We start from the raw sequence: 20442 nt of genomic DNA, 5'->3' as shown, positions 1-20442 counted from the left end.
TAGAAAAGGAAAAAGATTTATTTTTATGATATATTCTGTTTTCCCCCTCTGTGACAAAGAATTCTAATTTTTTTGTTCTATTATTCATTTTTGGTAAGAAAGGCAGGGTTAGCTCCTCTTTCTTTGGATAAGCTGCAGAGAGAAAAGGGGCAGGCTAAAAAGAGGCAAAGAAAAAACAAATAAGGCTTTTACTTGAATGGGACAAAGTATGTATTATTTGAGAATAACAAGTCAGATTTCTTTTCTGCATAAAGAAAGCAGGCACCAAACAAACAATTTCTCATTCAATGTTTACCATCATGGTGAAGAGCTGGTGTCGCCTGGTCTGTCTATCTGGGAAAAAAACTGCTGCTCCACTGAGTAAGGTGTTCTTAACTTCCTCCTTCAGCATTTTCATTGGCATGAAGTTACTGTCCCCCATATCCACTACTGCTCATACAAAAAGGAAACAAAATTACAAGTTCTAATTAATACCTCATCTAATATGTTAGAGGCATAACTGAATTCAATGTTAGTCCACACAACTTCAAGCCCTTGCAATCCCATTATACACACAGAAAAAGAGGGGAAACTTTTTAACTTACAGCAAGAGAGATTTATATTAAGAAAGAATATATCTATTCACCAAGTAAATTAATTCTAGGAAGATTATAACTTGACATCCATCAAAGCTAATACAATTTTTAAGATGTGACAGATTCTATATAAAGTGTTTTCCTCTAGCTCACTTCTGCAGGAGACTCTTCAAATTACACTTGAATAGAGAGCATGCCACCCTACTTCCAATGAAATCTAATGTGTAATTCCCATTCTCTTCACTGGCTCCAGAATCTTCCCTGTATCCCTGTAAAACTCACAGTCTACTCACAAGTTCATTCATACTGATATGCAATATCAGAAATGAATAAATCCCAGTAATGTTACAGTCAAAGGGTCACATTCCCTGGTGCTACAAGCAGGTGACACATTCATAAGGAGATTTCTACTGCAGCTGTTTCCAGACCACGCTGTCAGGAAGTCTACAAAACCATTTCTTTGGGCCAAGGAAAGTTTCTAGTGATAGACTAATTAGCACACACTGACCTGAAGGAGAAACAAAGGAACAGGACCTGACTTGGCCTCTAGGAATGAGTATCTTTTCCCAAAATTTAATAGACAAAACAGGCAATATAGATTGAATAAAAATTACCTTCACATAAATGTCTATAAAGCTCTTCTGCAGCCTCTGTGTGACCAGCTGTTTTGCTCTGAGGAGTTTCTTGAGGTTTAGCAGTTTTATTATCTCCAGTAAGTACAGAGAAGCAGCTCTGGAGAAGCTGCAACAGCAGTGTTTGAGCAAAGATACATTCTTCCCTTGGGCTGTAAGAAGATACATAACAAATAGAAGAAAAAACTAGAAAAGCAGCTCTTTTGCACCAAATAAGCATTGCTATGAAAATCACCATTTCAGATAGATAAAAACCACTGAGTAGAGAGAAATAGCCAAAGGAAGTGTAGCTACCAGCTCAACTAATCTACAGCTCAAGCTTCTACATAACTTCATAGTTAAAAGTCCATATGGCAGCAGTAGGGAAATGTTATTTATGTAAATGATGTAGTTTAGGAAGAACAAACTGCAGTAACTAAACAAAGCATCTTTTATTTATACACACACCACTGATTAGTGCTTCAGCAGACACTAAAGAAGAAACTTACTTTTGGTGCAGTTTATTGTAAAATTTCCAGAACAGCTGCAAATCAAGGCCTGTGAAATCTAAAAATGACTTGTATTTTAATCCACTCTCCTTCTGCTGAACCTTAAAAAGGCAAAGAAAACGCAGGATTGGAAAGTTAAATCTATACAGAACATGCTTATAAAACATAAATCTCTAAGCACTGGGCTTAAAGAAAAGCACAGCCATCTTTCCTATAAATTTGCAGCTAACATGAATTCCAGTTTAAGTTTTTTCATAGACATTCTGGTGCCTAAATGTGACAGTTTATGCTGAAACCTTCTTCTTCACAGAATCCTCTCCTCTTTCTGGATTTCTAGAATCCCATCCCTTTTCTCCATTACCAGAACACTTCATAACCTCCACCTCTCCATCTAATTTAATTGGAAGTAATAAAGCTTCAGAAAACATACACAGAATTCTACTTTTCATAACTAATTATTTTCCACAACATGCTTTTTAACCTTTGTTAAGAGTATCCCAACTTTTCTTTGCTTATTCACAACTGCTGTTTGCACAACCTTATTCCTTTTAGCCTGACAAATAAGAAGCTTAAAAAACCTTAACAAGTAAAAATACCAGATCCTGTGCCAGCTGCTGGATGAAGTGAAGTGTCTTCAGGAGCAGAGTTGTGCCACAAACTGTGTCCTCCTCAGTTCTCCTGCACTGCAGGCAGCTCATGGTCCTGCAGGGCTCGTCCCGCAGGGGCCGCAGATAGCCCAGGACACTCAGCCCTTGGACCCCGAGGCGTTCTGCTGACTCTTGTCTTGTGCACAAGAACTTTATCATCAAGTACTGGATGGATACAAAAATAGCACAAGATTGGGGTTTAAAAGCTGGTACAAACTGGGCTTTTAAAAGGCATGAGTGCACATAGGTGAGGACTGAAGAGGGAAGCCTTAGACCCTTGCTGTAGGCGCATTTCACTGCATGGACAAAAGTGAGAATATTTCTGGGATTCACATTCTCTGAACCTCAGAGAAAGGAAAAACAATTCTTATCTCATTTACTGCTCCTCTGTTGTTCACAACTGGAAAGCATTGTGGAAGACTGTTTACCTGAAGGGAACTGGTAATTGGATTCTGGTGTCAGTGTTTTGACTCACTGACCAACTGAATCCGTGTGTGTGTGTTAGGACTGCGGGCTGACCACGAGATCCTGTGCAGTTGAGCTGGGTGCTTGTGCAGATTCAGTTTAGATGTAAAGTAATATAGAATAATATAGTATAATAAAGTCATTAATTAGCCCTCTGATATCCATGGAGTCCTCCTCATCATTTCTCCCTGCCACAGGGGTCACGTTGAATCCTACACCTTCTCTATCGCCTCCAGAGGTTTAAAATACTGAGCCTCAGATTCAGGCTAAGTTTGATCTCTTCCTGCTTCCAAAAAGTCACAGGGATGGTTCTGCGACCTCTACAGGAGCCTATAAAGTGTATCAATTCATTATCAGCTCATTCATTCTGCACACACTGCTCCTCACTGCCACAGCTGCAGTATTCTTGCAGGTTAAAGAATTATTAGCTGCTTTTAAAAGCAAGCAGAGGATCAATATGTACCATTAGAACATACTTTTGTATCAGTCTGTTCTCAGGAAGGTGCAAAGCACAAAACTGAAGGAACAGCAAGTCCTGCCATCCACATACACTGGTTACTCTGCAGCAGCAGGGACTTAGCAACCAGCAAGAGAGAAAAAATCCCAGCTGACACAACAATGTCACCAATTCTCTTAATTCCCACAGTGCAGATGGACTGGGGAACTACAACAGCTGATTCCAGAACCATGATCTGAAATGCAGCATTCCCTATAAATGCACCAAGCACTTAAAATCAAAACCATCTTTTGCCATTCTCAAAATGAAAGAGTCTCCATTCTCCAGGGACAGCAGCCTAACTGATGGAAACACTTAGCAAGTGTTTGCCCACTGAAACAAGGATTGAAGAACCTGGCTCTGAAAGAACAAATGCTATGACTACACAGTAGTTCAATGGTCTAGATACTAGAATAAAGCAACAATCATACTAAAACCAGTAATCTGCACATTATCACATAACTTTGCATTAAATTTGATCATGAAGCACTACTTAACTACACACACACACAAACATGTGTGTGTGCATGCAGAGAAAAAGAAATTATTTCAGAAGACAAAAGTTCAATTATTGACTTAACTAGAAGCCTATTCACTTTTTTCTCTATACAGAAGAGTTCTCTATCACAAAACAGAATTCAGTTTATTTCAGCTGACACAGAAAAGAGCCCCTGTTCAGTGTGACTGGGCCAGGGGGTTTTTGTGGGTTCTTACTTGGGAAACTCTGCATTGCTGCATTTTGACATCAACTTCATCCCATTCTTCTTCTACTTCAAACCAGCCAATAGGATCATCATCTCCCAAATCATCAGATGAACAACTGCTTCTGTGTATAAAAGAATGTAACACACTTTGTAAAGAAAAAGTTTACAGACATTGCAAAATAGTTAGAGCATGTTATGGCTATAAAGATGACGAAAGACAGCAGAAAGCTTCACAAACCCAAAACTCTATCACATGCAAGGTGAAACATAAGAAAAAGAAAACAAAAACTAAAAATAAAATCTTTTTTGGCACAGCCCTTTAAACTCTCCTTACTCCTAAGCAACAGTTCTGAAAACTGATTTAATAAAATTTAATTAAAAATTTTCTGTTATCATTGATCTGTACCCCAAGTTGAAGGTTTATTTTGCTATATCCCTTTCATAACAGGTCTTTAAATTAAGTGGCTGAAAACAAGGGCTACATGCATATTTCATTCAACACAGCAAATGGAGGCTCATTAAAATCAAACAACAATTAATTGATGCCCCATTTTTAAGTCACCTGGAAGAACTCTCAGTAGCTCGAGTGGCATTGCAAAATGATCAAATGATTTTCCATGTATGCATTGCAAAAATCCATTTATTGCAAAAATCCATTTATACCTGATTTTTAAAAACTGTTTGAATTCCCTCAGCTTCCATTTGTCGTAGCTCTCAAACCTTCTGAAGTGCTCCTCAGCATGGAACTTTTCTGAGGCACCATTGTATGCAAACACCAGCCCACACTGTGCCCCAATGGCACCACGGCGGACCTGAAGGGCAAAGCCACACAGTGCAGTAAGGAAAATAAAGAACTATGGAAAGCAACCAGATCCTGACAATCCTGCTCTCTGGAACTGCACAGGAACATGAAACACATTTAGAGAAATGTTATGAAAGCTTCTGTAACCCACTGAATTGAGATCATGCACATGGTTATTCTTTACTATATTTATCACCCTGCTAGCACTCTTACATTAAAGTAGAATTCCACATATTAATTGGATATATTATAGTTCCACATATTAATTCCCATTCTGTTTTCCTTTTACATTTAAAAAAATAAACAAAACTAAAATCATGTTTCCCTATTAATATCACTACACTGCAAAACAACTCAGCTGCCTCTCCAACTCCAGGTAAAATTTACTTGCCAGAAGTCCATTCATGTTGAAATGTCCTTGACACAGAGATATGCATTGTTGCTCCAGGAATTAAATAATACTATAGCTTTGCCTTAAGTAAACAAGCCAATTCAGCTGCAGAAACCTCACTGAAGTTTTGTCTTGGCCATGAGATTTAATCACAAGACCTTCCTTTGAAACCACGTAACAGTCACACCAAATGCAAATTTCACTGGTGTCTCTACACAGAATTTGAAATACCTCCATTTAATCTGAACTCACATGCTTTGTATCTTGACACCTGCTATTCACAGAGCCAAAAAGTTATTTTAAACATAAGATAAAAGACCTTGCATATAAATCCACACACTTCAGAGAGAAATTATAAACCAAAGAGTCTCTGGCTTGAGATATATATTGCAAGATATAAATAAAATCAATATAAAATAAATGTCTTTACTACATGCTTGTGGCTCCCTGGAACGATTTAAGACCTCCTCTTCCTGAAGTTCCCTGACTTACACTGAAGAAAAACTCTAAAATAACAGCATTTCATCATGAATTTAAATTCCAGTTCATATAAAAAATATCCAAATTCAATTCCACCACCAGGGGGAAAAAGTAAGTCTTCTACTTCAAAAGCTCCCAGCAACTACATACCTTTATTCTAATTTGTGTCACTTGAAATGAAGATTCAGTTCCAGTAGAAAGAATGATACTTGCTCTGGTTTTCCCAGTTTCAGTCAGAAAACCTAAAGCAGCAGTGGGAACAGAATGAGTGTGAATGAGTGCTAGTGCAAGGGGTTTGAAAGAAAATACTGGGACTGTGGGCTGAAGGGGGGAAACAAAACCACAAAGCTTTTCCAGTGAAATGCTCATTAGCAAATGTTTCCAAATAAAAGGGACCACATAGAAGATTGTATTTTACACAGAACTCTCCAGGCAGTATCTCTCTGGGCAATGTCTGCAGCAGTTTCAAGAATATTTTCTTATTAAAGTTAATTAGTAATTCCCAAATATTACCTTGGCTTGTGGCTCAATTCACTGAACTCAGTGAATAGTCCCCCAAAGTGTGACCCACAAAACAACAGCAGACAAGCCACAAAATAACTAAAGAAAAAACCCAAATAATGCACATGAACTAACAGAGGTGTAAAATAAGCATTTAGAAAGTGCCTGATTTTCTGTCACAATGGCTTTCATTTACCAGTAGCACTGCACAAGACAATAAACTATTAAAAAAAAAAAAAAGATTAGGTGGCATTTCACTTTAAAAAGAGGTCAAGAAACACAAATCTCTTTGTTTAGGTTGTATCCAGTACACAAAAGCATTGCATTAATAAAGAGAGGCTTTAAGAGAGAATTAATAGGTACATGCAGTGAGCATTTCAATGATTTCCACAAATTCTCTTCCATCAATATTTGGGAAACTAACAGTGATTCATGACTTCAACCCCCAAAGTTGGCTCTAGGAGAATATTCCTTGTGACAGCTCACTGCTGACTTCCACATAGAATACCAATAACTCTCTCCAAAATCCCATCTTTTTGTTTGGTTGGCTTGTTTTGACAATAAACTGTTTATGAGAAATCCACAGTGCTGCAAAATTGAATTTATATATTGTTTTCATTTGGGTTTTTGTTAGTTTACCTATTTTTTAATTACAAATCTTCCATAGCATAAAAACTATAAAGGATCAAATATATGTAAGTAAATATGGAACACCACCACAGCATAGTTAACAATCATTATGTTTGGTAGAATCACCTAACTTAAATGATTTTCTGATTCTAATGTTACAGATTTTAAGTCCAGGCTCTTACCATCCCCAGTCCATGGTTCTACAAGGAGGTTTTCAGGCCCTGATTTATCTTCTTTTCCCTTTACATCACATGCTTGCAGAGTGAGTCGTAAAGGCTTTCCTAAATCAAAAAAACCAACAGAATTATCAAATTCATTTAAAATGGTAAAATATATTTTCCATAGTTCTTTATTCAGAAAAAAAAACTGAAAAAATTTACAATACTACAAGATTTTCACCACTGTCAGACCCAAAAAAGAGGAGGGAAACTGGAATATGAGAGATAGATTAATCTAAAGTAGTTGGAGTTTTAGATACAGACAAAAGGACAATGCAGTTCATAATAATTAATGTTCCTTCAACTGTTGCCACACTTTGGAATTCACAATCCATGAAATACCACTTGTCTTACAAAAGGCACTAGCTACTCTGGGGAAAACAAACCAATTTTCAAAATTTTTGAAAGTAAACATCGATAATTATAAAATAATCCACATGTTCTTTGGCACAAGACAAGAAGTACTGAAAAAACAGACTAAAAGGCAAATAAAGGGTCTCCATGAATTCTTCATGAGAGATTAATGAGAATCTCAGAAGATGAGAAAATACAGATTTAGCAAACAAGTCCAGCAAATACAGCAAAATCACCACCTGATGCCAGACCATGAACAGCTCTACACTCATGACATACTCAGATCATAAAAACTTCATTTTAACTCATCTTATAAAAGTGGAGAAAAAAAAAAGAAGCATGGAGAGATGCTAATGGCATTACATTTAAAATGCATCTTAAATTTGTACATGCCTGCAGGAGAGAGCACTCACAGAGGCTCACTCACTCAAACAAATGTCTTACTGGAAGAAGAAAAATCCTTCCTGTCATTTGCCTTTTAAGCAACACAAACACCATCATCACCATGCTGATACAGGGGCCATGATCTACAAAGTTCATGTGTTCTTTCTTGAGATCCTACTTGGTTTAACTCTTTGATGACAGAAAGCTGATCAATCACTAACTTTTTGGGCAGTTCAGCTGCTAGGTTGTGATTTCAGTGACAGTTCTTAATTAAGAAGATTTGGATCACTTTAAAACCCACCAAGTGGAACAACTCAAAGCTGTGTTTTGCTTAAGCCTGTGAAGGATCCAGGATTGTTCCATTACCATATTTATAGAGCAGGTTCTGTCTGACTGCTGCCATGGAAGAGATCAGGGAGGAAGCCTTGTATGGGGTGTCCAGATGATCAGTGATGGCACAAAGGGAACTCAGCACTTTGGCAACACTCCCCCGGGCTAAGGCAAAAGCCAGGAGTGTCAGCTCCACCTCTGGAGTAGTACAACAACTGGAAGGAAAAACAACAGTGTGAAAAGAAAAACTGGGACATTCTGGTTTTCAATAAAGACAAGCTGCCACAGAATCTCTCAGGTGCCTGTTTCTTGATGTATTTCTATTTTTCAAGACACTTAAAAAAGAGCATGTGAGTAAAGATGTAAAACTTTGATTTACACACTCTTCCAAACCACTTCCCACTGCATCAACCACACAAGCTCACCTTGTTATTCTGATAAGGAAGCTATCTACTTCTTCCAAAACATTTGGTGATAAGAAGCTTGAAAAATCTGTGGAGCCTGGTGTTAGGGATAGAGGTGGCATGTGCTGCAGTGCTTTCCTAGGAAAAAGTGAAACATAAAATCAGGAAACCAGGCAGAATTGAGAAAAGAGCCTCCTAATGTGAATTAGAGGCCTGACTGTTCATGCTTTGTGTGGGCAGGTCTCTGCAAATTGCTTCTGAGAGCATTAAATCTATTTACACAGAGATTCTCTTCAAAAGGGAACAATAGTATTGCATTCTAGGCAGGGAAAGTTCAATGACTGCTGGGTAATCTTGAATCCAGTCTCAATCTCATATTTAATGAGACAAACATATCAAGGAGTTTTAAATTAAATCTGTGACAGCATTAGAAATAGCTTAGTTTCCAAGCACTGCTTCATTTTAAATTGGTCCAGAATTGAGCAAGAGCCTGTGAATAAAAGGAAAATTGATTTGAAATTCCCTCAGAAGAATAAGAGAAACTAAGACAGACACTTGTTAGCTCAAATCAGAATTATTCTGAATTCCCAAAGATATTGTGATAATCCCTGAAATTAGGAATTCTCAAGCAGTTTCACCAATGTTATTCTATCCAATACTAAAGTTTTCAGTATTACAGTTATTCCATCCAATTCTAAAGCTTGGGCGTTTTGCTTTATAATTCTAAACAGTGAATCTAATTGCTGAAAGCATGATCTTAGTCAGAATTTCTCCATTATAATTTTTCAATGCTTTATTAGCTCAGTGTTCATGTTATATTTCTAAAAAATCTCTAAACTTCACCAAAACTGAAGGCCCTCAGTTTCAGCAAAGCCTGCAACTATGGGGCTGTCTAAGGCATGAGCATGTGTGAAGTTATCTAAACTTTGAAGAGATTTCACAGATGATATAAATTAAAAGATAGGCTGAGTGGACTTTAGCCTACAGGCTTCATTAAGCTAATGACAGCCCTGCTCTCCAGTGTGGTGACATTGTGCTAACTGAGCTCTGTAAAGCTCATGTGGGTGTGGAGAGGTTTTATTGGGATTCCAATCCTTCAAGTCATGCAGCAGAAGTGTTTGGCAATCTAACAAGGAAGCGTTACACAGAAAATGGTCAATCACCACAAGCAAACATTTGATGGAGATGGTGCAAATACTCAGCTCTATCCCCACAAAATGCATGACAAGGCATTACATAAGTAGAAATCTGCAGAAAATTAAGCTAAATTAAGCTTCAGTCCTAAGGGGAAGATGTAAATTTTATTGATTATTAATACTGAACAAGAAAAATGAATTCATTTTAGGCTGCTCAAAGTCATTACAAGTAAATGGATCAGTGAAAAATGTCATTTTCAGTGTCCATTAAGTCATGGTTTAACAACTAGATTAGATGAAACAGCCAGGAGGATTACACTTGTTCTAGTATGTACAAATGGATAGAAGAAAGCCATCAAAATTCTGAACAATGAGACAGAAAAAGCTGTTTGAACACCTGAATGGAGTAGAAACCAGTCACACACAACAGATTGCTTCCTAAAGCCAGAAGCATTTTTCTAAAAAAATGAAGAAGTAGCTAAAATCCATTAAGTCATGGTTTAACAACTAGATTAGATGAAACAGCCAGGAGGATTACACTTGTTCTAGTACGTGCAAATGGATAGAAGAAAAACATCAAAAATCTGAAGAATGAGACAGAAAAAGCTGTTTAAACACGTGAACAATGAGACAGAAAAAGCTGTTTAAACACCTGAATGAAGGGAGTAGAAACCAGTCACATACAACAGATTGCTTCCTAAAGCCCGAACTATTTTTTTTTTTCAAAAAACGAAGAAGCAGCTAAAATCACACCCCATGTAAGTTTGGTACTTACTGAGTATTCTGTAAAATGGTGTGAACAAATGCTGGGTTGGTTTCCATGGAAGCTGTCACCAGAGAGGTCAGCAGGGACCAGTACCAGATGGCCGAGGCGTCGCACACGGACACTCCCACCTTCTTCACGCGCTGGTAGCCCACGGCCCGCAGCCCGTGGATCCTGGTGTCACACCCATCACTAAGGCAACGCTTGATGTTTATCTGTACATCTGTCAAAACACAAAGTAGAAATTTTTTTTTCCCATTTCTTCTGCTAGATTAGAGTTAGATGAAGCCAGATATTCCAAATATTAAATTAGTGCGGGATCTCATGGAAAAGTAATGGCGGGTATGGAACAGCATTGCTTGATATGGACAAGCACACACACTGTGCACCCTCTGATCTGGAAAATTTAGCCTTTGCATCAATAGCCTCTGCATCCATTACAGATGCTATGGCTAAAAACTAGGAAAAATTGTAATAAAATATCCTCAAAGTGGAAAATAGATTATTTCACCAGTACCTTCCTACCTAGACACATAGGAAGTGTCTTGGAGGCAAGGGGTTGTGGAGATAACAGGGAAAAGGAGCAATGCCCAAAGGCAAAGGTTAAGGTTTCATAAAAATTTTCACACAAGTTCTTGACCATTTTGCACAGATGGCATTGTCCTCATTGCTTTTGAGGAACAACATCCTTGCTGCCCACCTCTGTGGCAGTGAAAGCTCCTCTCAGGGAAAAGCATCTTTTGAAACTGAAGGGACAAAATTCCTGAAGCTGCAGAAACCATCTTAGGAAGGAGCAGCTTTTCTTGATTGGTTCCAATATAGCACCCACAGACCCAGAATCAAAAATAACACGATTTAAAAGCATAAAACCTGCCTTACATTGGACCAACTTCAGAGTTTCAGTACCAAAAAAAAAGCAGATTTTTTGCTAGATACTATCAGCCAACATATGCTTTCATTCTGCAAGCAAGGATATTTTGAAACTGCCCCATGTTTTCACACTGAAAGGCTAAAACTGCATCTTCAGTAATTTTCTCTTCAACCCTTAGCCCACATTACAGAGACCACAAGAAAGGCTTGGAGAACTCTCTTACAGGCTAGAAATTAAACCAGAATTAATCAATTTCTCTGACCCAAGGACAAGGCCCAAAGTGTCACCCCTGATGAATGACACTTCAACACATCTCTCCATGATCTACCCAACCTTTCACCTTGCACAAAGCACCAAAGCAGAATCCCAATGGCATCTTTATTGACTCACACATCTGACTAATGTTAGCGTTTTCCAACAGTGTTACGTAGCCAGTGATATTGCTTGGAATGTGAACATCTCGGACCTCCTGGAGACTGCTGGCATTCCTTCCCACTGCCACTGTGACCTGCTGTGGCATGTAACTCTGGTCATTAGCTGCCACTGCAATGGACAGGTGTCTCAAAACCACATCTGGTTTCATCTTTAAACTGCAAAGCAAAGAAGAGAAAGTGGTTCTTGAAAAGAGAAGGTAAGTCAAGCAAGTGCTTTTATTATTATATATCATAATATTATACATGTGTATATACAATAGATATTATATTATTATTCCTCTTCCTCATTATTATTATACATTTTCCTTCTTATTATTACTCATTTCCTCCTCTACAAACACAAATAAATCCTCTGAAATTTACCTAATGCTTCACAAGTGTTCTTAACCATACCATGGTGAAGGAGTTAAAAAAATTTGGAGAACAGTTGCCTCTGAGAGACTGTAGAATTTTCTATTTATATTTTCAACTGAGAATTCATTCCACAGGAATAAAAATGCAATGTTAATAATGACCAAAATGAGATTTTTTTTTTCCTTTGAAGCACACTTTCTTAGATCTATCACTGAAAAAAAAAACCACTAAACATTTTTGTTTCACTGAACATTTCTGTTTCATGGAACTTCCCGGACAGTGGCAAAGTGTTTCTATTCAAGTACCAACCACTGCATCTGTATCACAGCTTGGAAAGCTTCACTATACAACAAGGCTTTGTGTCATCACAGCAGATACAGGCATTTTACAGGTGACCTTTTATTTGGCAGTCAGGCTTTTAAATTTTATGCAGAGATTAATGACTTCTGCTTTTATCTGTATTCATCTGTCTCTCATTAATTCCAGGTGTTTTCAATTATACCTGTATTGGGTTTGTGTGACAAAGTTTTAGCAGTGGGGGGCTACAGGGTGTGAGAAGTTGCTGGAGGCTGGACCTTTGTCCCCATGGGGAGAGCAGTGTGCACTGGAGGAGGTCTGCTGGCAGGATTTGTGATCCCATGGGGAACCCATGCTGGAGCAGCCTCTTCCTGAAGGACTGGTCCCAATAGGGGCCATTCACTTAAGATTTGGACTTGACAATCTTCGAGGGTCCCTTCCAACTCAACAGTCTGTGATTCTGTAACTGCACCCCATGGGAAGGAGCCACACTGGAGCACTTTGAGGGGAACTGTCTCCCATGGAAGGGACCCTACACTGCTGCAGGGAAGCATGTGATGAGTCCTGCCCCAGAGGAGGAAGGAATGGCAGAGCCAGCATGTGATGAACTCAGTGCAGCCCACACTCCCCATCCCCTGTGCCTCTGAATGGGAGGAGATAACTTCTCTTCCCTTTTTCTCTAAGCCTGGGAAGAAGGGGGGGAAGATTTGGTTTTGTTTCTCCTAACCCCATCCTGATTTAACAAAGTGAACTAAATTCCCTGAATCAAGCCTGTGATGGCAGCTGGTGAGAGAGCTCTCCCTGCCCTTGAGCCAAGAGCCTTTCCTTACATTTTCTCTCCCCTGCCAAGCTGAGGAGGGGAGTCAGGGAGCAGCCTGGCATGCAGCCAGGATCAATGCAGCCCAACCCCCGGCTGGCAGTGAGGGCAAGGCCCAGAGCCAGCCCTGAGCTCACCGGATCCAGTGGGAGCGGGCGCTCCCGTCCGACTGCCAGAAGGAGGAGGTTTCTCCGTTTGTCATCTTGTCGATGTCGGCGGAATTGGAGGAGGTTTCAATGTGTGTGTAGCACTTTGTGACAGACTTCAGCTTGTCTGACTCCTGATTACCATTCAGATCACTGGGGTATTCTGCAAAGAAACCACTCAGAATGTTTTTCTCGGGCCTGTTTTGTGTATTGTTATACCTTTTTAAGAACTATCTCACACAAATGAACTTGTTGGCACAGAAAACAGCGTCTGAAGGACTGGGAGACTGGAACTAGGAGACAGCAAAGTTTCATTTCAGATGAAATTGCAATAATATCCATCTACCACTCTCAGTATGAAAACAACTCCATTCCCTGGAGTTCAATAGCCTTTATCTATCCCTTTCATTACTGGCCTCAACACTGCTTTATTATTTTTGTGCCCAAATACAAACAGATGAAAGGCAAAAGTAAATTACAATGGAGAAAACTTCAATACATGTATTTTAGAGAAAGGACAAAGCACTCTCCCATGTAACTCGATCTATTTCAATAGAAGTGCAGAAATATGAAAATATCTAGTCAAGCTGTAAAGAAAAAGAGCCCTCCCTGTAGTGAGCAGGCCAGTCCCATCAGAGATACAGTATAAGATTAATCACCTCCAGTCCAAAATGATAAAGTATCTTTTAGTACTGAACAGTCAACTTCTTAAAACATCCACCTTCACATGGAAACTAAGTTTCTAGGAACTTGTAGAGATAGATATTTGACTGAGTACAGAATATCACAAATGAATAACCATTGATTCTGAAACAGGCCAGGAGAAGGATAAGAACATTCCAGAGTGTTAGTCAGATTGCTGAGTAGCTCAGAAATTAATTTATGTGCTTCAAAAAACCAACAAAAATCCACAGAAGCATGCAGATCAACTTCATAAAACACGAGGCCTGTTAGAGGTGACATAGTCAAGAAAGCTTTCCATTTTATCTGCAGTCTCTTTTGCACAGCCAGGTCACACCCTGAAAAAGAAGGGAAGCATTGCACACCTCTCTCCTTGAGGAGCAGTCGATCCAAGGAGTCCTTGAGCACGGAGGAGCGCATGGTGCAGATGTTGTTGAAGTACTCCAGCACTGGGTAGGGGATGGCAGTGCTGGAGATGCGGTTCCTGTGCAGGAACCTCAGGATCATCGAGGCGTGCAGGCCCAGGCGCTCCTTGGACTCAGAAAATATATCAATAAACCCTAGAAAGAGACAGCATTTCCTCAGGCACCACAAGGTGAGAAGGATGTAAAACTATTAGAGGAGCTCAAGTCTGCAACCTCTACAGCACGGAAAAGTGCAGGGTATAAATATTTTTGCCAGTGACTTGAAATGCCTGAAGGAGTTCAAAACAATTACCAAAAATCTTATGTTTATTTTGCTGCCCCAAACCCTTACCTTCAAAATCTAAGTGAAGCAGTTGCTACTTGGTTAAAAATCACTCACCCCGAGCTACACTGAGTTTTTCCCTTTAGAATTATGGATTACTCTTAATGCTTTCCACCAGCTTGGTCAGAAATGTCAGCTCCTGAGCACTGGTACCTGAATCCCAGTGCATGTACATGCATAGAACAGCACTCTCCAAGTCCTCTCCTCTGAATGCTCTGCAGCAAATCCTAGTGTTTCTTGTCTGATCCTTTAAGGCAAATCCCCTTTAGCCACTTATCATCAAATCCTTGGAAAGGAACCCAGTAACTGACACTTATCCCAGAAATCAAATTCTGGAAACTGGCACTTTCTGAACTATAAACCATAAAACCTGAATTATGTTTTATCAGGATTTCAAATAATGAACAACAATATAATAATAATAATAAAATATGTGACTCATCCCCTAGAACAGACTCCATGGAGGATTTATTCCTGCAGTTACCAAGTACAAGGCTGCATTAGCTGGGCACTCACCAAAATTCTGCAAGGTACATTTTCTGTCTGTGAGATGAACCAAACAGGGGTAAGACACTCCCCAGTGACACAGAGAAGGAAACAGTGGTTATTTGTGAAAGGAAGTTCTGCATGCAATTCTGGGAAATGTTTAATTTAAAACAACTCCACTTGCCTGACACTAAACAAGCAAGAACCTTCTGGAGAATGGTTTTGATAAGATTAGGACAAGCAATGCTATTAAAGCAATTTATTGAAGCAGCACCTTTTCTATGGGGCAGGGCTTGGGAAACCCTTTCTTCCAACACTCTGCTCTCATACCTGGCACCAGTGAACAAGCTTGCAGTTGCCTGATTACATGGCTCAGCTCCCCCTGAAGATTTGCTCCACTAGAATTCTTGAGAGCCTCCAGCATATTCTCCACATCAACAGTGCCATCTCCTTCAGCATCAAATTGTGCAAAGGCCTGAAGAGTAACAAAAAAAAAAATTTATTTCAGCATATTTCCTTAAAGCAAGGTATTTCATAGAAACCATAGCAACAAATGTTGTAACACTAGTAAAACAAAATCAAAAGAATCCATTCCCCAGAGTATTGGATTCATGGTAACAGGAAGCAGGCTGGCTGGAAATCTGCAGTGTTTAGCAAGTTTGAAGGTATTTGCACTGCCTTCCTATAAAAGTCAGCTGGAGTCATGCTTAGGTGGAGACAGCCCATCATAAACCCCAGTGAATCAGCAGGATCCCTCCATGGGTAGCTGGGACTGGAAGGAAGGTAAGCTTTTGCTTAGCAAAAAGCTCCTCAGCTGAAGGGTGGTTTGGTTCCAAAAGCCACACCTTCGATTACTCATCACTGCTGCATCCCCCTCTCACTGCATCCACTCCAATTCCTCCAGGGTTTACATATTTTCTTTATTTAAGAAATTGTCCTAAGAACAGCAATATTTCTTTATTTGATTTTTCCTTCCATAAACTGTCCTTCTACACCAAAAATCAGTTTCATACAGTTTGTCTAAGTGTTTTTGAAAACAGTGGAGAGAGTTAGAAAAGGGTTGGGATTTTTTTTTTATTGAAGAGAACCACTAGCAGCTTTATTAACTTTAACCTTAACAAAATTTTTAATATAAAAAGTTGTGTTGAGCATGTACTCACACAGCACTTCACAACTTTGAACTAACAAATGTACAAGGTATTTTTATTCAGCTGAGCCTATAAATCAGAACTAAGCCCATAAATGTAACTTACTTTAACCAGCTATTTCAGAGAACTCATGATTCAGTGACACACTACTATTAAAATCTAGCTATATTTTAACAATCAGATTTAATTTTGAAACAAACTTCTGTTAAACTGCTAAAAATGGAACTTGTTCCAAAAGAGAAATGCAGTACTTCAGGAGCATCCCCCTATTTCATATAAACTGGGAATGCACTTACAAAAGATATTTCTTTACAAGCAAGACTTGAGTCTCCCTGCCCTGAACTTTGTATTCCAAGCTCAGCCACACAAACCAAGCAAATCTGGTCTCTGGTCTCTCTGCTGCTCAGGAGGAAGCTTCTGCTTCCCTCTCTTGGTTTGTTACCTGATTATCAGCCTTGATGTACCAATAACAGTGCTATCCTAGAGAGGAGTAGCCTGAAATGATTAGCTCAAAATAACCTGCCAATTAGCCACGGCATAATTACACCAGTAAAATGAGAGCAAAGTCCTCAGAAGACAACAGAATTGAAACACTGTTTTAGCTGACTAAAGCTCTCTGGCACTCCTGTGGCACAGAGCTGGATTTGAGCTTGGAAACTTTAGAGTGTCTTATTGTACACACAGCTGAACCCAAGCTAATAATGACTACCTTTAAAAAATTATTTTGAGCAGCAAAGCTGGTGCTGAGCATCCAGGAGGCACCAGGGCCAGTCCAGCCCAGGCACTGGGCAGATCCCAAAACAAAAACCCAACACCTTTGCCTGAGGTCAAGAAGCCAGAGAGAATTAATTCTAATAGACATAACTCAGATGCCAAAACAATTCAATGTACAGTTTCACACCACACCATTCTCACCATTTTTCCACATATTTGAAGTGAAACTGCAGAATTACTAAACTACAAATTGAACAAGTTTTGTGATGTTACTGATGACAATAAAACACAAGGCAACAAGGCTGAATCTGCTGACACCTACTTTAAAAAAAATTTTTATAGTCTCATGTAAGAAGGGATTACTACATATATGCTTCTCCTCACATCATAATGCAGTATTTTGTTATCTTATTTTTAAACTCTTCCTCTGATCTCAGGAGATTGCACCAAACTTAGAACTCTAAAATTATTTTTTGACTGTTCAGTATAACTTAAACTCTGTATTTGACATAAAGCATACACAATTTCCACTTCTGTCCTGTGTAATGGGGGGGGAAAAAAGTGGGGAGAAAAAAAGAGAGTGTCAACCTGTACTCAAAGAGTTTTTGAGCTGTGTGCAGGACTGGGATATGATACAACTCAGCAGCAGCCTTATACAACCCAGCTCACCCTACCCCTATAAAATGCAGTAACTCCACACAGTCCAACCCTGAACATGAAGAAGCATGTGAGAAACACCTTTCACAGGAAATGATGGGCAAGAGGGTTGTTTGGAAATATGGCACATGACAAAATCAGCCCCTCATCTCACAGCTCAGGAGCTGGATGGCACAACAAGGTATCTGAAAGGTGACCTGGGAGAACTTTGTATTTCACCCTCTGCTCTCAGAACTGCAGCATTAATGTTGCCAGCCAAAGCCGGATACATGACATGACAACTGCTGAAGCAGTACCAAGAAGGATTCAGAGGTTCAGTTCCTACAGAAAACAGACTTTGCATTTAAACATTGTTCATAAAACATTTGAAGTCTGTGCTGAAAGCCCTGCACTGAGAACAGAGTAACTGAAAGGGCAGATCAAACCTGGGCTGTGACAGACAGGACTCTAGAGACATTAAAAAGTGAAACCTATTGACCTGCCAGCCCCTAAACTGACTTCTCCTCAGTGTGAAAGGAAAGCTCAAACACCACAGCTCATGGGTTGGTGCCAGAAATGATGACATCAAGGGTTTCCACAGAACTCTGAACATCTCAGCTTTGCAGGGCAGAGCAGATGTGACCACCCATCCGTGGCACGCTGAATCCTGTGACAAGCTTTTTCCCCACTCCCTGGAGCAGGAAATGAAACCAAAACAAATAGATTCCTCATGCAGAGGAGGAGGTGAAATACAGACAATCCTCAAAATATTTCTGCAGCCCACAAAGCCCAGCTGTTTGTGCCAACAGGAAGAACCCCAATGGACTCATTTCACCCTTGCTGCTGTTACAAATGACGATGTGCTCGTTACTGACTCTTCTTGGGAAGGAGCTGCAAGTGGAGGCAGCATTTCACCAAGCTACTTAAACCAGTCTGGTGAAAACACACCTATCTGGAGATGAAAATGAATCTCCTTCCAGTTTCCAGGAGCCTTGTTCACCTGTCAGCACTGATCTGAGGCGTGTGTGTGTGATTTAACTGTTTACACAGTTGTTCTGCTACTCGGGAGCAAAACAAAGACAGCAGGAAGTGACTGCTGAGCCTCAGGAACTGCTTGCACTGAGGAATTCAGACACAGCCACTTTCTCAAGTGAGTGTGGAATTCCCAGCAGGGTATTCTGCTATAGTTTGGATTACTACAGAGCAAAGTTAAAGCTTAAGTGTTCGAGACATTAAATTCTCCATATCATTTCCCACAGAAGGGGAAAACTGGAAATCCCAGCAGAAAGGAAACTGCTCTCTTCAACCATTTAAAGCTGACCATAAAACCTTCTGGCTGTGGAAGGGGATCTCTGTTACACTACTTCCTTACAAGTTTTCCAAAAGTCCTACCTTACAATAAAAGAAATTACTGACAATTTCACTGCTGGTTTTTAAAAGCTACAATAAAATCCAGCGGGGTAAACTTTGACTTGCTGATAACGCTAGTAAGTACCAAGAGGAATTACTCAGGCAGGATTACTCAGGAACCCATGTTCCCACCACACCTGTGCTCTCAGCTGCACCAGCACCAGCAGAAATACTGCTGTAAACACCCATTTATTCTTCAGTGGCTGTTGAGCATGAACACTGCTAACTGACATAAGTTTTTTTAAGGGATATCTGGAAGCTGACAGGCTGTCCATCAACAGCAGCAGCCGCTTTCCCAACCTTGCAGAACCCTCTGGTCTGGCCCTCCCCACGTACCAAGACGCGTGTCCGGGGTTTCCAGGGTCGTGGGGATGGCCACGGACCCGGTGCCAGCGCCCGCAGCGAGGGCTCGGGGACACCGACCCCCAGCAGCACCCGGAGGTTCCCCCGCCTCCCTTCCCCCGATGCCGACCACCCCCCTGCCCGGACAGGCGGATCCCCGGAGGGAACCCCCATCCCCGGCAGTGCCCAAGGCCAGGCTGGACGGCGCTCTGAGCAGCCCGGTCTGTTGGAAGGCGTCCCTGCCCGTGGCAGGGGCTGGAAGGAGCTGGTCTCCAAGGTTCCTCCCCGCCCGAGCTGTTCCACGATCCCTGCGGACGGCGCTTCCTGCCGGCTCTCACCTCCTCGCTCTCGCCGCGGGAGCCGGCCGCCAGCCGGGACACGCTCTCCAGCACCTCGCAGAACTGCTCCAGGCTCACGGCCTCGTCGCCGCGGCTCAGCCGCTCCTCCAGCCATCGCACCAGCGCGCTGTGGTGCCGCGACACGAGCGGCTCGGGCAGGGCCGCCTCCCGCAGCCGCGCCGTGGCCTCCCGCAGCCGGGCCTGCTCCAGCAGCACCTCGGCCGGCGGCAGCGCCGGCGCGGCCGCGCCGGCTTGGGACGCGCCGGCCGCCCCCTCCATGCCCTCTTCGGCGCCCTCCTCCTCCTCCTCGCTGCTGTGGCTCGCCGCCGTCCCCATGAGCCGCTCGGGAGCCCCTCGCAGCCGCCGCCGGTGCCGCCGCCGCTCCCGCCGGTCCCCGCCCGGCCCGGCCCGCCTTAGTCAGCAACTTCCCGCCCGCCGCACCTGTCAGCGCGGGGCCGCCACACCGCCGCAAAGCGCCACCGCGCCACGCCGCCGTAAAGCGCCACACCGCCGCAAAGCGGCACGGCGCTGCCGCAAAGCCCGGCTCGGCGGCTCCCGTGACAGGGACGGGGCCGTTCGGGGGACCTGGCGGCGGCAGAGAGGGTTCGGGTCAGCGCTCCT

The 20442-nt window shown here is 41.4% G+C and overlaps 1 protein-coding gene across 4 annotated transcripts in view; it reads right to left on the bottom strand.

Annotated features, from left to right (window-relative positions):
- ZZEF1 (zinc finger ZZ-type and EF-hand domain containing 1) overlaps positions 1-20198 on the bottom strand; it is a 59441-nt gene extending 39243 nt beyond the window's left edge. For 3 of the 4 annotated variants that reach the window (XM_059866212.1, XM_059866213.1, XM_059866215.1), the window contains exons 1-16: positions 19822-20197; positions 15564-15708; positions 14366-14560; positions 13311-13482; positions 11662-11861; positions 10413-10623; positions 8523-8639; positions 8134-8312; positions 6994-7092; positions 5831-5922; positions 4671-4819; positions 4018-4129; positions 2292-2507; positions 1696-1796; positions 1190-1359; positions 296-429 (exon numbers count right to left, since the gene is read on the bottom strand). In XM_059866212.1, coding sequence (XP_059722195.1) covers positions 296-429; positions 1190-1359; positions 1696-1796; positions 2292-2507; positions 4018-4129; positions 4671-4819; positions 5831-5922; positions 6994-7092; positions 8134-8312; positions 8523-8639; positions 10413-10623; positions 11662-11861; positions 13311-13482; positions 14366-14560; positions 15564-15708; positions 19822-20157 — 2628 coding nt within the window. In that variant the 5' untranslated portion in view covers positions 20158-20197. Of the gene's footprint in view, positions 1-295; positions 430-1189; positions 1360-1695; positions 1797-2291; positions 2508-4017; positions 4130-4670; positions 4820-5830; positions 5923-6993; positions 7093-8133; positions 8313-8522; positions 8640-10412; positions 10624-11661; positions 11862-13310; positions 13483-14365; positions 14561-15563; positions 15709-19821 lie in introns of all 4 variants that reach the window. The other variant, XM_059866214.1, reaches the window with a different exon arrangement.
- Between the last annotated feature and the right edge of the window lie 244 nt (positions 20199-20442).

The sequence above is a fragment of the Haemorhous mexicanus genome, chromosome 22 (genome assembly GCF_027477595.1).
Source record: "Haemorhous mexicanus isolate bHaeMex1 chromosome 22, bHaeMex1.pri, whole genome shotgun sequence".
NCBI lineage: Eukaryota > Metazoa > Chordata > Aves > Passeriformes > Fringillidae > Haemorhous > Haemorhous mexicanus.
The sequence above is the reverse complement of the archived record's forward strand: the minus strand, read 5'-3'. Positions and strand labels throughout refer to the sequence as shown.